Here is an 18,802-nt window from a genome sequence, read left to right on the forward strand (position 1 = left end):
GATTAGCATTGTGCAGGCTGGTTCAAGAAATGAATGGTTGAAGGAAAATAGCTTTGATTGAACCTGGAGGTGTGAGACCAGGCTTCTGTATCTTTTAAACTCAAGAAATTTTGCAGGTGCAAACCAGCACACACAAAATGTAGGAGGATCTCTGCAGGCCAGGCAGCTTGCTTGATGGTAGCTGTGAGAAAATAGCATGGCTGGAATGGTGGGGCTTGTTGTTGATAGATGTCAGCTTCTTAAGCCAACGCGTCCTGTAGATATCACCGACGATGGGAAGGGATGTGTCAGCAACATATTGGGTAGAGGCTACTGCCCTGTGCAGCACCTTTCATTCCTGCACTCTTGAATTGCTGTGTGCAACCTGTCAGGTTACTCTCCTGACTGACAGAATTTCAAACTTTTCTTTTTAAATTCATTCCTTTCCCTTTATGCTTCTTCATAAGACATAGGAGCAGAATCAGCCCATCAAATTCACTCTGCCATTCAATCACGGCTAGTTTATTTTCTCTCTTAACCCCATTCTCCTGCCTCCTCTCCATAACCTTTGATACCCTTACTAATCAAGCACCTATCAAACACTGCTTTAACCAGAAGCCCCCACGACCATCTGAATTCCACAAGTTCACCACCTTCTGTCTAAATAGTGGATCCCTGGTCCTAAACTCCTGTACTACTGGAAACATCCTCTCTTCTCTATCTCAGCCTTTCAATATTTGATAAGTTTCAATGAGATCCTCTTTCATTATTCTAAACTTCAGCGAGTACAAGCCCATCTTTATAATTTTATTCTGTCTTTTTCTCTTCTGTTCATGTTTGCTTTAAGGATCTTGTATAAATGTGAGTTGCTAATGTGATATGGCACTGTAAGCGTACGCTTCTTTGCTTTACAATGCTCACACAAGAGTTGTACCACTTGTTATTCTAAAAACTAAACTAAATATTTATAAAATATGGGACTTAAAGCTTTCTCTCTACACAACACAAAGCCTTTATAAATCTTACAATTTCTAGAATTATTTTGCTGGGCCATGTTCATAATTACATTATTCTGCTATTTACACAATTTTTAAAGAAACAATTGAAAGCATAACGTAGAAAAGGACACTCTTTATATACTTAACTGTAGTATTATTTGTTGAAATAGTAAGTCTTTTCTGCCTTTCATCAAAGTAATTTTCAACTAAACATAATGAATATACAGCATCCTCTGCAAACAGATTAGTGAAGCTCTGAGCAGCTTCACATTTTCAAAGGCCAACTATTGCCAACTAGTGTTTTAATATTCTAAGTGCACCCTTGTAAGTGCCTGAAAGTATGCTGAGATCAAAAATTCATGTGAATGCCCTCTCCCACAGGCAAGGCAAATGCTTGTGCGGTCATTAAATCTCTGTCAGATTTTTAAAAAACAGGGCCACTTTATTCCATAGGTTCTGAGTGCATGACTAATTGGAAGTCTGTTGATAGTTTCAATGGAGTCAATCAGCAAGAGCATCCCTGTCAGTCCTCTGTAAAGATAAGAGGCTGTTCAATGAAGGCTAAAAGGCTGCATTACAAAGAGAGCATCAGGAGCAACATTAGAATGAACATTCCCTAACCACAGACCTCCCTTTCATCTGCAAAAGATTCTGTGATGTAAATGTTACAGGAAATTGATTTTTTTAACTTTACATTGGGATATCTGAATAGCATTAATGCTTTATGTTGGGATTGCAATATTACATTAAGACTTTACAGCTGGGCATTTAAATTGCATTAACCCTTTACATGAGCTCTTCTCAATGGTCTGAACCAGTATAATGGAATGGTATTAACTCTTTACAACCAGGACTCACAAAGTCAGTAATCCAGACATTGTTACCATAGAGTACTGGAGAAACTCTTGTTTTTTGGCAATAATCCTTTTCTAAAAAATCAGGTCACAGGGCTTGAATAGCTGAATGTAGATGAACTGTGAGATCTCACCCTATTTCACTCTGGGAAGTCGGAACCTCACTTCAGCTTCAGTTTAAGTTTATACCAATGACACTAAGCAGAGCTGCTTCACAGCAGTTCCACAGAATAGTATAAATCCATACTGTTTAATATCCACTTAACTACTGGCGTCTGACAACTTGTTTAATGCTGGCTGCTTAGCCAGAGAGTAGAGGTTGAGAACAGACATTGAATAGAATGCAGTAGTTGCAGAATAGAAAGTGACTTGAACCTTTTCCTTTTCACTTAACCTTGCACTACAGAAATTATTGGATCAAGTTAAGATTGAGCATCCTATTTAATCTCTTTAGGGAAGATTTGGGAATAAAATCTCAAAGTCATGCCTCTGACATCTGAGTAACTTGGAATTCATAACCTCGCGTACATGCACACACACAGACAGAGACACACACACACACACACACACCCCTTCAAACTACTGATAACAGTTGTTTCTATATTGTGTTTGCTCTCCAAATCTGACCTGCCTGTATATACTTTTTTTTTACAATACTCCAGTGTTCCAAAGCAAAATTTTTATAACACACTCCAGTTGGCGCTGTAATTTATTCATTGGCAGGAACTGGAAGTCACCATTTAGTGTTCACTCCTTATTGCCCTTGATAAGTCGATTGTGAGGTTTTTCCTGAACAACTGTTATGAAGGATGTGATGACAGTGGGTCACAGTATTTTTAGGTAGGGTTGTGATTTAATAATATGTGGGTAAGTTACCTCTTTAAAGAGAAAGTTGTCTTTGCTCACAGCATTAAACTCAATTGAGAACACCAGTACTCATCTCCAGTTCCTTTCTGATAATGTTGATGACAGTCAGAGGTGAATTATTCTGCCCTTTCCATGTTGCATTTTCACTTCATTAAATTTTCAGTCCTCTAAGTTGTTGTCACTCACCAATAGCGTGTGGCTGCATCGACTTAAGTGATGACATTTTTTCCAGAAGTCAGATTCTTCTCTATCCCAAGTCTCTCCCCTCTTCCACAATGATGAATCTTACCAAAACTCCAATCAGGTTTAATCATTGACAGAACACGGACTCTTTTCTCCAACTTGGACAAGCATTCTTTGATATTTTCTGCATCAATCAATTCTCCTTGCAACTAGTAGATTGAGAAAATTGTGAGCTGCCCACAAAATATTGTTTGCGCCATTTTTTTAAGACTCCTGCCATCCAGGCCATGCTCTCTTCTTGCTAGTAGCACTGAGCAGGCAGTACAGGAAACTTAGGTCCCACAGCACCAGTTTCAGCAAACAGTTATTACTCTGCAACTATTATGCTCCTGAGCCAGTGTGGAAACTTCATTCACCATTACACTGAACTGATTCTACAACATACAGACTTGTTTTCAAAGACTCTTTACAACTCATGTCCTTAGTATTTTATTATACTTTATACTTATACTTTATTGTCGCCAAACAATTGATACTAGAATGTACAATCATCACAGCAATATTTGATTCTGTGCTTCCCACTTCCTGGAGTACAAATCAATAGTAAATATTAAAAATTTAAATTATAAATCATAAATAGAAAATAGAAAATGGAAAATAAGGTAGTGCAAAAAAACCGAGAGGCAGGTCCAGATACTTGGAGGGTATGTTCCAGATCCGGGTCAGGATCCGTTCAGCAGTCTTATCACAGTTGGAAAGAAGCTGTTCCCAAATCTGGCCGTATGAGTCTTCAAGCTCCTGAGCCTTCTCCCGGAGGGAAGAGGGATGAAAAGTGTGTTGGCTGGGTGGGTCGTGTCCTTGATTATCCTAGCAGCACTGCTCCGACAGTGTGCGGTGTAAAGTGAGTCCAAGGACAGAAGATTGGTTAGTGTGATGTGCTGCGCCGTGTTCACGATCTTCTACAGCTTCTTCCAGTCTTGGACAGGACAACTTCCATAACAGGTTGTGATGCACCCTAGAAAAATGCTTTCTACAGTGCATCTATGAAAATTAGTGAGGGTTTTAGGGCACAGGCCAAATTTCTTTAGTTTTCTCAGGAAGTAAAGGCGCTGGTGGGCCTTCTTGGCAGTGAACTCTACTTGGTTGGTCCAAGTCAGGTCATTTGTGATATTGACCCCGAGGAACTTAAAGCTTTTGACCTGTTCCACTTGTGCACCACCGATGTAAATTGGGTTGTGCGGTCCGCTACTCCTTCTGAAGTCAACAACCAATTCCTTCGTCTTGCTGACGTTGAAGGATAAGTTATTGTCTTCGCACAATGCCACCAGGTTCTTATTTTCCTCTCTGTACCCGAGATATGACCTACAATTGTTCTGTCATCAGCAAACTTATACATTGAGTTTGATGGAAACCTGGCTACACAATCATTATTTGCTCAGTTTGTCTTCTTTTGCACATTGGTTGTTTGTTAGTCTTTGTATATGTATAATTTTTTGTAAAATTCAATTGTATTTTTCCCAGTAAACACCTGTAATAAAATGAATTTCAAGGTAGTATGATCATAAATTTACTTAGAAGTTTGAACTACGATCCCTGTATTTTCGGTCTCTGGCTCTCTGTGATCATTCAGCAGTGAACTCCAGCAAAAATATGGAAGCATTATGTGCACTTTCTAACAAAGGTCTGCTTCATGCTGCGGATGCAGTGCACACTCCTGAAGATTGGGACACCTGCCTGGTTGTCCATCATGTCATCTTATCTAATTGTCTTTGCATTTCCTGCGTAGCCATCAAGGTAGAGCATTGCACTACCTCAATGCAGTGTTGTAGTGAATCACTCTGGACGAATAGTATGCAAGACAAGTTGTTTCATTGTACGCAGGGCAAAAATAAAACAATTTACCACTTACCAACTTTGAAAAGGCTGTTCCCATAACTTTACATCATTGGTGCCTATCTTTGAAGGTCTGATATTAAGCAGGGCTGAGAGTCAGGTCACCAGGTTATCAGGTGAATGGTGAGCCATCCAAACCTTGCAGATTTTTCAACATCAGTCTCATCCTACTGAGATGTATCTGTAGCTTGCTAACACATATCAGAATGTTAGGTGATGGGAATTCTAAATCAGAGGAATAGCTCCAACTGCTTGGACAAATAGTTGGTTGGCTACACATTTCTGTTGTTGTGTAGGGATGCTGGGGTGGGAAAGTAGGGTCTGGGAATTGTCACAAGAGAGGGAGAACCATAGGAATAAAGAAACTTGCCTTCACTCATTTGGCTGCGCACACTGTTCAACAGAGATTGGCCTGGGAGGGATATCTTGGTAGCTTGCAACTCTCTGGCTTTAGATCGTAACCCATGTGTAGGCAGCTAAATCAGTGCAGGGGAGTCCTGGAGACCACTTTCATTGCACTGTATTATCTGTTGTTGGGCAGAGTTTAAAATTGGAATTGAGCTATCTGGCTCAGCCGCACCTTCCACCTCCCTTACTGAGAGTTGCCCAAATCATCTTTAGCTCCAAGATTAATGGCAAACATCTTTGCAAAGGGAATAAATAGTACCGGTTCCCATGCACTCAATGTGCACCACCCACAGTAACTTCAGTGAGTACTCTTGGTCAATTCAGACGGGCAAGTTCAAAGTGTTGGGGGTTTGACCATAAAATGACCTTTGATCTGCTGTCAGTTTTGAATCTGCTACTGAGCCATGAACTTTTAACAAGTTGTCACTTCTCTTATGATGAAAGGCTGTACTTTGTACTCATAAGATGTTCTTGAGGTCCTGAACAGGATTCAAAACAAAACAGCAAAATACTGAACAATGATGAGGATAAAGAACCACAGCTGATCTCTGGGGAAGAAATATATTAAGGGATTTTGCCATTCAAGGAGAGAATCAATTAACATGTTTAGTGGAGGCATTTTGCTCAGAGCAAGAGACCTAGGGGAGCAACATTCACCTGCAGCGTTAACATTCTGTCCAGCTTACCACCTATGATTCAAACCTTGACTATTTGCATAATTGTTTCCAGTTAAGTAAAAGATTGATTTGACATTGGTAACTTATCATTGCTTGTAGGTTGATGTTAATATTCTTCAGGCGTACTGCAACAAGCATCTGGTTAGCAAAAATATTGGCTGTATCTTCTTTAATTTATTCCAACCATATGTCGTGCGTAGGAAGAAGAGCTGAGCATTGAAGCTGGGAGGATAGAAAAAATGCTGGACCTGGTTTCTGGGCGCAGACTTGGCACGGTACCGTCAGTGCCTGCCCAACCAATGGGCCCACGTGGAGATCTGGTGTTTGGATTTTATCCGTGCATACACTTTCAACTCTGGTTGTTGATCCCCAGCAACTTTCCCGGGCAAAGCTTCCTGTCCTTGTTTTCATTTCTAAAAATATGCTCTATTCATAATATGTAGAATAAATACAATCATGATAAGTCTTCCTCTACATTTGTTGCACCAACAATTCAATGGCCCTTGCTGAGCCCTTAGGGGAGCAAGCATTAGGGCAACTTACTCAAGGAGGAGGGGTGCGGAGGAATGATCGATCACTAGTCCTTTAGATCAGAGCACACAACCCTCTTCCTCCAGCTCAACAGGAATGATTTTTGTTATTAAAAATATTCATAACTGACCTTTGTTACAGACTTCAGGGGTTTAGAATAATTTCATTCTTCAGTGGAAAAATCTCTTCTCAGTTATATTTTCAAGGATCGGATGCTGCCTGCAGCTGTCCACTAAGAGTGTTTCATTAGAAAGAACTAGAATATTTAATACTAAGGACCTGCTGAAGAGGGCATGAAGCCACCTTCCTCATGGTTTATTGTAATGTTTGAGCTCTTTTAATCAGATAACTTCAACCTCTGCCTTATTTTTTAGTTATTTCTGTATTTTATGATCATTTATATTTTCTTACTCCATTGTAGGCCTTTCAGTCATTTCAGGCTACGCTGGCTCTCAGACAAACCCAGATGCCCACTGACTTCCCTGGAACCTAGTCTCTCTTATGTGCCTATCAATACCTGCCCTACTCACATCCAGTTCTCTTAACTGCCCTGGACACACTGTTACTTACTGTGGACATTTAACCTACCGGCACACCTCTGGAGCATCTGTGGAAAACCCACCCGGTTCAAGGGAGGAGGTGCAAGTTCCACAAAGACAGCAGCCGAGTTCAGGATCGAACATCAGTCACTGGAGGTTGAGGCTGCTGCACCATGTTGGCCTGGACAGGCATTGGTATACCATAAAATCTTGGGTATCTCTCATGTTACAGACTGGTGTGCTCTTGTAGCTGGTGGACAGAGGGGCAGAACTGAGGGATCTCAATGGAAGGGGTGGGCTGAGGAAATATCTGACAAATGGACTAACTCAACCAGCTTTCAATTAACTGGATAACTGAGCTCTGACTGTAAATCACATGATAAACTGCCACCATCACACAGACATAGAAGTCCTCGACTTGCTAAGCTAGAAAGTCTAATGGGGATTGTAATATTTAATGCATTAAGTGGTAGTCTTTTGAACCAAATGTCGATCACCAAAAGCAAAGGGCAAAGCCATGCATACACTGTAACGCTGGCCTTTGCATGTACGATGCATGTGCAAAGAGGACACAGCCCCCTTGGTCAGGGGCCAATGTGCAATTCTGTTCTTGTGTACTGTACATGCAGATCAAATCACTGCTCAGTGTGTTCAAGTAGTAGAAGGCAAAACAATAACAGAGAGCAGAATGATGCATCACGACTGCAGTTTATTCTGCATTCTGTTATTGTTTTACCACAATGCATTATGCAATGACCTGTATGCGCATCATGCAAGACAAGGTTTTCACAGCACCTCGGTACAGATGGCAATAATAAACTAATTCCACTCCCAATCAGTTCCAACTGATGTTGTGTTAGTAACATGCAGTGGGCAGACCTGCTTTGCTAGCAATGTTGCACTTAATGTTGGAGAAGGAGCCAGCCAGAGAGTGGAGGACTGCTCCCATATTAGAAGAATTTGGTTTTACTTGGGTTTCCTGTGGTGGTGGGGTAGTGTGATGGGCGGGGCGGGGGTAGGGCGGGGATGGGTGGAAGCAGTGGGGCAGCACCTGAGGCCTTTAATGGTAATCCTGATGTCATCCTTCTCCAAGGTAAAACTGTTTTTACAGTCAGATATATAGCACAAAAACAGGCTCTTTTGACCACCGTGTCCAGGCCAAACATCCGTTACTTGTCTACACCAATAAAACACAGAACAGTACAGCACAGAAACAGACTCTTCAATCCACCTTGTCTCTGCCAATCATCCATTACCTTGTTCACACCAATAGAACACAGAACAGTTCAGCACAGGATCACACCCTGCAGCCCACAATGTAGTGCTGAACCAATGTTACTTACTAGACTTCTATGCCTTTGCAATTCACCTGCTTGGCTTAGTTGGTGGGAGGCCTTAACCATGATGATCCCATATTGTTGGCTTGAAGCCTCATCAATCATTGGGGATAAGTGGAGGCCATCAGCACTTACCACTAATCAAGAAAACATCTGTCCCAAAGCAGAGCTGCTACTTAATGAACAACTTCTGTTCCTGTAGGATTATACACAAAAAGGTCAGGATCTGGAATTCATCTGAGCACAAACCTTCACAAAGTGTGTGTGCATAATGGATTGGATTGATCAGAACCAACAATTTGAGAATCCAGGAGATGCAGTAGTAAGTGTGCAAGCACGGCAAAGTAACTTAAACCTAATCTATTATCATAAAACAAACTGCAATAAACCATGCAAAATACCACTCAGCAAGTCACAAAGATTTCTGAGCTCATGATTCTTAGTCAACACTCGATTGCCGCTGTCGGAGGAACTCCAATTTCTGACTCGCTTGTGAAACCAACCCTTGATCCTGGACACCAGTCGCGATTCCCAGTCCCAGCTGAAGTCCAAGGAGAATCTCAAAAAAGCAGGTCAAGTTTCACTAGCACAGTCATCGAGAGACAAACATGCTCTTTGATCTTTTGTTCTCGTGTCTTCATGGTGAGACACAACATTCCTGGGCTTACAACACATATTAAAGGTTTACACAAATAAGCGATAAACCCAAATCCACACAGACACTCACATTTTTATGGTTACTAATTTTTATTTCATTTTACTCATGTCTTGACACATCCAGTCACAGTACATTCCTTGGGCTTTCAAAGTACATTAAAGTTTACATATAAACTACAAGTCTGGATGACAACAATCAAATCATTTCACAGACATACTCAGTGTTTAACAGAGTTCACATGCTTCAAATATCAGAAAGAGTTTAGTTGTCATTTGACCTGACAGATATTCATTCTATGTTTTACAAAACTTAATATGCAAGTTTTTGGGAATATTAATCTCTTTCAGCCATTGATTTTATTACAAGTCTACTGTACAGAATAATTTCTAGGTTATTGTACCTAATGCACTGAATGATGGACAGATAACATGAAATTTTAACTTTAATATTTAAGAGATTGGGATGGGATTTAGAATCAGAAATGTGTCATTTTACTAGCATACTGTATGCCATGAAATTTGTTGTTTTGTGGTAGTACTACATTACAATACATAACAATAAAATTATAAATTACAATAAGAAGTATATATATCAAAAAGAAAATTAAATGGTCCCAAAAGAGAGGAAACATAAAATACAGAGGCACGAGTTCATGGGTTCATTGTCCTCTGAGAAATCTGATGGCGGATAGCAGCTTAGTGACTTGGTGGAGAGTGCTTTGATTCCTAGGCTACCTATAGATCCATATTTCTCTACTTTAATTAACAATTGATAACCTACAAGACTGTAGATGAGCTACTTTCACCATAAGGGGTAGCAATACAGAGTGCCAGTCCTGAGGAAAGTCAGATTGGGCATCGTGTTATCTAAGACAGAAAACAAGCTGCTAGTGGAACTCAGGGGTCAGGTATCATCTATGGAAGAAACTGGACAGTCAGTGTTTGGGCTCAGGCTTCTCTCCATTTCCTTCCACAGATGCTGCCGGATCCAATGACTTCCTCCAGCAATTTTTTTTTTTTTGCTCCGTATTTCAGCTTCTGCAGTATTGTATTTTCATAGTAATTATGACACCCAGCTTAACGTAGCTGCCCATGAAATTTATCAGGGATCCAACAGTGGAACTAGGGCCCTCAGGATTGCAGAATCCTGAAAAGGTGCACCATGTGATGGCCATCACCACATTCATGGGCCCATTGCTGCAGGGTGAACCATATCCTGGTTCAGTGAGGCTGCATCTTTTCCCCAGTTCATTAGTCAGAGTATGGTCACAGTTTCACAGAGTTCTACAGGATAGAAACAGACCCTCAACCTATCTGAATCAGGCTCACCAGATATCTATCTGAGCTAGTATCATTTGCCAGCATTTGACCCCCGTCCCTCAAAACATTTTCTAGCCATATGCAGTCCCTGTCTAAATGTTTTTAAATGCATTAATTGTATCTATAGCTTCTTTTGACAGCTTGTTCCACATACTCACCACCTTCTGTGTGAAAATGTTTCCCCTCGGGTCCCTATTAAATCTTTCCTTCTGGTTGTGCTTTGTGCTAGATGGCAAGTTATTTTCATTATCAAGACATCACCATCAATGCCAGTATTTATTTCCCATCCTCTCCCTGCTAAGAAGGAGAAGGAAGTGAACAACAAGTATAAGCAACAAGGAACGAATGAGGCATTCGAGAAGTATAAACAATTCAAGAGAACACTTAAGAGGGAAGAAAGAAGGCATGGGTTTGCTCTGGCAGACAAGGGAAGGAGAATCTCAAGAGCTTCTAGAGATATATAAAGAGCAAAGGGGTAGCAAGGGACAAAATTAGTCTACTTCAAGTTCAACACAGTCATCTATGTGGAGCCAATAGAGATGGGGGAGATCTTAATTGGATATTGTGCATTTGTACTTACATAGGAGATGGACTCAGAGTCTGTAGAAGTGAGGTAAAATAGCAGTGAAGTCATGGGTGGTATATAGTGATACATAGATTATAGAGGAGGAGGTCCTTGCTGACCTGATGAAAATTAGAGTGGATAAGACCCCAGCGCTTGACAAGGTGTCCCCTCGGACCACGTGCAAGGCTAGTGCAGAGAGTGCAGGAGCCCCAACAGATGTATTTGAAAGCATCCTTAGCCGTGGGTGAGTTGCTGGAAGATAGCTACCATTATTTCATTGTTCTAGAAACTCTCTTAGAATAAGCCAGGAAATTATCAGCCAGTGATCCTGACATCAGTAGTGGGAGAATTATTGGAAGGCATTCTAAGGGGCAGGATGTCTAAGTATTTGAATAGAGAGGGCCTGATTAGGGTTAGTCAACATGGCTTTGTATGTGGTAGGTCTTGTCAAAGCAATCTTATAGAGCTTTTTGAGGAGGTTACCGGGAAAGATGATGAAGGAAAGGCAGTATTTGTTGTCTACATGGACTTTAGCAAGGCATTTAATGAAGGCCCATGTAGGATGATGGTCCAGAAGGTTCAGTTGCTTGGCATTTAGGATGAGGTAGTAAACTGGATTCAACATTGGCTGAGCGGGAGAAGTCAGAGAGTGGTAATGGATGGTTACCTCGCTGACTGGTGGCATGTGCCTAGTGGAGCAGCACAGGGATCGGTGCTATGTCCATTGTTGTTTGTCATCTATATTAATGATTTGGATGATAATGTGGTAAACTGGATCAGCGAATTTGCAGATGACATAAGGATTGGGGGGTCTAGTGAACAGCAAAGAAGACTTTCAAAGCTTGCGGCGGGATCTGGACCAGCTGGAAAAATGGCAGATGGAATTTAATGTAGACAAGTGTTGCACTTCGGGAGGACAAACCAGGGTACAACTTACACAGTGAATTGTAGGGCAGTGGGAAGTGTAGTAACAGTAAAAGAGAGAGATTTGGGAATATGGCTCCATAATTCCTTGACATCGCAGGTAGACAGGGATATAAAGAGAGCTTTCAGCACACTGGCTTTCATAAATTAGAAGAGTATTGAGTACAAGAGAGTAGAACCAGAGGTCATAGGCTAAGGATGAAAGGTGAAATATTTAAGGGGGAACCTAAGGCAAACGTCTTCACCCAGAAGGTGGTGTGGGTTGAATGAGCTGCCAAAGGAAGTGTTGGATGTGTGTTTAATTGCAACATTTAAGAGAATTTTGGATATTGACATGGACAGGAGAGGTACAGAGGGCTACGGTCCAGCTATAGGTCAATGGGCCTAGGCAGAATAATAATGTGACGCAAACTAGATGGGCAGAAGTACCTGTTTCTGAGCTGTGGTGCTGTTTGACTCAGTTGCTCTTGGTGCTGTTGAGGTATTGCGGACCCTTTGGCCAAGATGCCCCCAGAGTGTAGGTGCGAAGGAAATTCAAGGGTTCAGACCCAGTAATAATGAAGTAACAGTGATATACACTTACTGGTCACTTATTAGGTACACCCATACCCTTGCTCTTTAATGCAAACATCTATCCAGCTAATCATGTGGCAGCAAGTCAATGTATAAAAGCATGCAGACATACTATAGAGGTTCAGAACAAACATAGGGATGGGGAAGAAACTTGATCTAAGTGACTTTGACTTTGGAATGATTATTGGTGCCAGATGGTGTAGGTTGAGTATCTCAGGAGCTGCTGATCACCTGGGATTGCAGGAGGTACCTAATAAAGTGAGCACTGAATGTATTTCAAGCTAGGATGGAATGTGATTTGGAGGGGAATCTGCAGGTGGTGGACCTCCGATATACCTGTGTCTTTCCTGGTGTTGGGACTGCAGGTTTGGCAGGTGCTGTAGATGTTCAATAGTTGGAGTTCAAAAGCCCTTTGGGGGACTTGGGGTATGGGAAAGTCGGCATCAGATGAGCAAGGTGGAGTAGGGTTCTCTGGGAGCTGAGTTGACTATCAGGGAGACATGGCACTTTCTAGAAGTGGCATTTGAAGAAACTGATGAGTTTTCAATCAGTGATTGGGGAAATATTTGTGCTCTGAGTGATAGAACCATCCGACTCAGGAGCCTTAAGTGTCTGTATGATTGGGTATGTCAGAAGATTGGATTATCAGTGGCGTGGTTAATGTAGGAGATCACTGGGCAGTGGTAGGGTAAAATTTCTGGAAGAATTATGTGTATTTCTGTGGATCTCATTCCCAGCATACCTCCAGAAATGTGTGGAACGGGGAGTAGCAGCAGATCACACTGGAATTTCAGTGTTGTAAAGCCATGGAAACTATTATCATTGAAATTCTCCATGGGAAAAGAATATTTTCAAGTGTAATATTGAAATAGATAAACAGGTCTCCTTGATCAGATACTTCTACTTTTAATTCCTTAACTCCTCTTCCCCAATAAATCCAATTGTAGAGTCCTGCTCAAACTGTCTGTTTTATCTACATCTCATGATGCAGGAAAATTGATACACGATTTTGTTTTTAGACGATTGCATTACTGTAATGCCCTTTTTTCAACACTGGCAAAGAAGGATATAAATTGGCTGCAGCTTGTTCAAAATGCAGCAGCAAGAATCTTAACGAAAAAAGAAAATCTGAGCAAATTTCACCTGTTTTGGCATCATTACATTGGCTGACTGTGTCCTCGAGGATCAATTTTAAAATACCCTTAATTGTATATAAGGCTCTGAATAATCCAGCTCCTCAGTATATTTTGAAGCGTCTATCTCCTTATATCCCTAATTGTAATCTTAGATCCACAAATACTGATTTGCTTAGTGTTCCTAGAGCAAAGCACATGAGAACTGGTGATGTTTCCTTTTGCTCTTATGCACCAAATGTCTGGGATCTCTACAAACTGTGATGCACCAGGCTAATACTGTGGAACATTTCAAAACACTTCCAAAAAGCTACTTTTTTAAATCTGGCCTATTTAATACTGTTGATGTTGATTAAATTTATATAATTTGATATACTTGATTACATTTTTTTCCATATAATGTTTGTCTTTATGATTTTTAATTTTGTCGTATTTTTATGACTATTGATTTATCTGTACAATCTATGTAAACCACTTTATGTCTGCATCTTAATGTATGAAAGGTGTTACACAAATGAGTTATTATTATTATTATTCTTTATGTTTTTGTCTTTCATTTTGGGTTGAAGTATATACAGAAAGTTCAGGACAGAAGAAGGTAGGACCAATACCACATATTATTGAACTCCCTTCAGAATCTGCCATGTCATCCACCTTGGTGTAGTAGCACCACCTTCTGAATACTAATTACTACCAACAGTTTCTGTTTTGGTTTCCAATTTCTACCATCTGCTGGGAAAAATTCCACTAACAGCTCAAATCTTATCAGAGTGCTGGTGTTAATTATGTGTGTGTCAAATCACTGGCCTAGATTGCTGTAAGCTTGAAGTTTCTCTTACTCTGATTTGGAAGCCCAATAAGGAGAAAGCATTGACAGACTCATGAAAATAGCAATCAAACAGAAGCTTTTCGTAAGTGTCTTTACTTGTCGTTGACTTAGGAGGAGGACTTCTGACATTTAACTCTGAAGTGTTTTGTGCTTTGTTGCAGGAACCTGATGCCCAAAGCACTTGATGGTCAGATTGTGATGGAGAAAACGCCCAGATACTTTGTGACAGCAGAGGCACCAGCCCGCATTCATGCTATGTCCAAGAACACCAAGCTGATTGTGGTTGTGCGGGACCCAGTGACCAGAGCCATCTCAGACTATACCCAGATCATCTCAAAAGCAGCGGACATCCCTGGCTTTGAAACTCTCACTTTCAAAAACAGGACTACGGGTCTGGTTGATGCATCATGGAGCCCAATATGGATTGGGATCTACGCTCAGCACTTAGAGAACTGGCTGCAGTATTTCCCCTTGTCACAGATGCACTTTGTCAGTGGGGAGAGGCTGATCACTGACCCAGCTGGGGAGCTGGGTAAAGTCCAAGACTTCCTTGGCCTGCAGAGACTTATAACAGATGACCACTTCTTCTTTAATGAGACCAAGGGCTTCCCCTGCCTGAAGAAGCCACAGGGTAATGGCAAACCTCACTGCCTGGGCAAAACAAAAGGCAGGATCCATCCGAACATTGATCCAGGAGTGGTCCAGAAACTGCGGGACTTCTACCGCCCCTTTAACAGGCATTTCTATCAAATGACTGGGCAAAACTTTGGCTGGGAGTGATAGGAGGGCAGGGGAGGTGGGGTGGAGTCCGTGATGAGGAACTGAACAATTGCAGAAGCAAAGGAAACTAACCAAGTCCGCATGTCAAGTCAGAGGTGTAGCACGTTCATTTATAATCCATAGGAGCTGTGCTGAGACTGTGCGCATTCTGCATCTGCTGCTTTACAGATTTTGAAGAAATTTCAAAGAACTGTGGACTTTTTCACTCAATATTTACCCAAGTCTTCATCACATCTTAAAAGGGCAATGTCCATCTTGCGAGGACTTTATTTTTGCTTTCAGTGGTCCCGAGCAATGGTTGTTGATTTTTTAATATATACATATGTATAAATATATATATAGATATCTATTAAGAGTTATGTCATAAAAGTGAGTAACATCAGGGCTGATACCTCTAGTTTCTCTTTAGCACTCACTCACTGCACCGCAGGAAATGTCATCATTTTTATGAAGCAATGTGTGGGTGTCCTGGGCCACACTGTGCTGTGGATTATCACTCTCTTTGTATCATTACAGTTACTGCTTTGTTGTAACAGCAACATCCTGACATTATAGGAGCCTAACTGCTTGGATTGTTTTACTTTATTTTTCAATAAACTAATTTACTTCCTCTTATCTTACTACCTGAGATATATGTTAATGGAAACCATTGAATCTCTTCTACCCGGTGGGGTGTGTGGGGAGGGAGGAGTGGTTTACAACTCACTTGTGCTTGGATCTTCAATGCCCTCCCTGTTGAATTGGAATAAATTCAACTTTCTATTCTTCCTGGTAGGTTACTATAAATTCTATTTATTTGAATGTTTATGCTAGTCCTAGTGTTTTCACAGTTCCATTAAGGTCCGCATTTGAGGCATGTTACTATTGCTTCTTTTTGTCTTTCAAAAAACTCATGCAGTTCCCAATATAGTGCTGCATCGTCAAATGTTGATGCAAATTTGGTGGGTCATGGATGTCTTACTGGAAACTCCTTGCAGACATCACTACAGTCCAATGCATCCTCGTCCTGTCTGAAGATCCTGCACCATGGATGTGAATGGAGAAGGCCCACATCAAATTTTGTGTGACAAAGCATGACACAGATATCTTTTATATGCACTGACTTAATAAGGTATGTAACACACAACAAATTTGCTGGTGAACGCAGCAGGCCAGGCAGCATCTCTAGGAAGAGGTACAGTCAATGTTTCGGGCTGAGACCCTTCGTCAGGACTAACTGAAGGAAGAGTTAGTAAGAGATTTGAAAGTGGGAGGGGGAGGGGGAGATCCAAAATGATAGGAGAAGACAGGAGGGGGAGGGATGGAGCCAAGAGCTGGACAGGTGATTGGCAAAAGGGATATGAGAGGATCATGGGACAGGAGGCCCAGGGAGAAGGAAAAGGGGGGGGGGAACCCAGAGGATGGGCAAGGGGTATAGTCAGAGGGAGTGACCTCCCCCTCGTACCCCATCCATTATTTATTCATATACACACATTCTTTCTCTCTCTCTCTCTCTCCTTTTTCTCCCTCTGTCCCTCTGACTATACCCCTTGCCCATCCTCTGGGTTCCCCCCCCTCCCCCTTTCCTTCTCCCTGGACCTCCTGTCCCATGATCCTCTCATATCCCTTTTGCCAATCACCTGTCCAGCTCTTGGCTCCATCCCTCGCCCTCCTGTCTTCTCCTATCATTTTGGATCTCCACCTCCCCCTCCCACTTTCAAATCTTACTAGCTCTTCCTTCAGTTAGTCCCGACGAGGGGTCTCGGCCCAAAATGTCGACTGTACCTCTTCCTAGAGATGCTGCCTGGCCTGCTGCATTCACCAGCAACTTTTATGTGTGTTGCTTGAATTTCCAGCATCTGCAGAATTCCTCGTGTTTGCGTTAATAAAGTATGTACTAGCATTGGAGACAGTGTAAAGTGGACTCATTAGGCTAATTCCTGGGATAAGAGGATTGTCCTATCATTAATGGCTAAAGATGTTGGAGCTAAAAAAACAAACTGCCTGAAGAACTCAGCAGGCCAGGCAGCATCAATGGAAGCAGATGGATAGCTGGCATTTCAGGTTTACACCCTGCATCACGAGCCTCATTCTAGTAATATCCCTCTGCATCCACATATGCTGCCTGACCAACTGAGCTCTGCCAGCAGAGTTTCATTTGCTCCAGGTTCTAGCATCAGCAGTTTCTTGTGTGTATGTCTTTCCCTAAGGAATGCTGGATCGATATTCTTTGAAGTTTAGAGAGGTAAGCTTACTGAACTATACTGACGAGTCTTCATGGGGGTAAATATCGAGACATTGCCACAATTGAGGGAGGATGGAATGAAGGGGCATAAATGGTTGGGGATATTTAAAACTGGAGTGAAATCTCGGAATGGTGAATCTCTGGAATGCTCTGCCCTCGAGGGTTGTGGTAGTGAAGCCACTTGAGGTTTTTAAAACAGGAGCAGAGGAAGACTGGGAGGTTGACAGAATTGGCGAACTGGAACCGAAGAGTAGTTGAAGCCTGCAGCATGTCAGCTTTAATGAGGACAAGATAGGCTTTAGGGGATAAATGGCCTACTCCTCACTCCTTATTTATTGTATTCATGTGAATTTTATCAGATTAACCTAAATAAAGTCGTGAATTATTTGAACCTCCTGACTTGAAGGATGAGGTGAATCAGAAATCTAGGGGCACACATCGCATAGTGGTGAGTGTATCTTAGAGACACCAGGGGTCACTCTGGCTTAGAAACTAGCACAAAACAACACATGTGCCAAGGGAAGTAATAGAATAAATATTTCTACTTTGCAGAGAAACAACAGGAATCATAACCCATATGTTAACAGATCTGAAATGAGTTAATTTCATTGATCTTCCATGATTTCCTGAAGGACTCTGACTTGGAGAACATAAACTCTTAATTAAGCTCTAATTACAAGCAGCAATGATTGAGGTGTGATATAATGCTATTACATGTTCTTGTTGGCAAGCAATGTGCTAGTTACTGAGCTGATTGAAGTGATAATAAATCTTCTGACTTCCTTATGACATACTTACTAACTTAGTTAACAACCTCTCTTCAAACGTATGCAAGGAGGTTCATCTACTGCCCTTATAAATTCACCGATGGGTTTAAACAACTCATGATTACTAAGAGTTTAATCTAAATAAAAGTTACTTTTGGGTTTATTTAAGGTATCTGTCTTTTGCTTCTGCTCTATTTATTTGGAGCTTGGGCTCCATTTACTCCAGCCTGCAAGAAACCAATGATGTCTCTGATGTGTTGTGCCTTTACATGAGATAAATCTCCAAAATTCAGCCCTCTCCTTTGTGGCTAGTATAAAATGTGTAATCCAGCCAAATCTATGCCAAATACAAGTTGGGAAAAAAAATATGTTTAACCCCAGGCAGTTAAACTCATCTTCTGTGACCGTCCCTCCTTCTGCAAAGGAGACTGCTCAGAGCAGGAAGAAAGCACAGTACTGTACAACCACAAGGACAAAGTCAGCAGTTCTGCTGCAAGTGGGGTAGGTGGGATGTGGAGGTTGTGATGCATTCTAAGGTTGTCCTTGGATTCTGCTGGAGTTCCAGTAACAATAATTCCATGATATGGGGCCCAAGCAAAGGTGTTCACTCTAACAGCAGGTTTGACCTCAACTGTGTCCTTGTCTTTGACGTTGTACTTGTCCCTAAAAGTGGAGAAATTGGGACTTACTCGTAACATACAGTTGTCTATGACTCAACAACATGATTTCAGAGTCAGGGATAGATTCGTTAACAAAGATTCATT

At 41.5% G+C, this 18,802-nt stretch overlaps 1 protein-coding gene across 1 annotated transcript in view; it reads left to right on the forward strand.

Moving 5' to 3' along the window:
• hs3st3l (heparan sulfate (glucosamine) 3-O-sulfotransferase 3-like) overlaps window positions 1–15,599 on the forward strand; it is a 167,881-nt gene extending 152,282 nt beyond the window's left edge. Inside the window, exon 2 of the mRNA XM_063030748.1 lies at window positions 14,429–15,599. Coding sequence (XP_062886818.1) covers window positions 14,429–15,047 — 619 coding nt within the window. The 3' untranslated portion in view covers window positions 15,048–15,599. The remainder of the gene's footprint in view (window positions 1–14,428) is intronic.
• Window positions 15,600–18,802: the final 3,203 nt, after the last annotated feature.

The sequence above is a fragment of the Mobula hypostoma genome, chromosome 22, assembly GCF_963921235.1.
Source record: "Mobula hypostoma chromosome 22, sMobHyp1.1, whole genome shotgun sequence".
In the NCBI taxonomy this organism is placed as follows: domain Eukaryota; kingdom Metazoa; phylum Chordata; class Chondrichthyes; order Myliobatiformes; family Myliobatidae; genus Mobula; species Mobula hypostoma.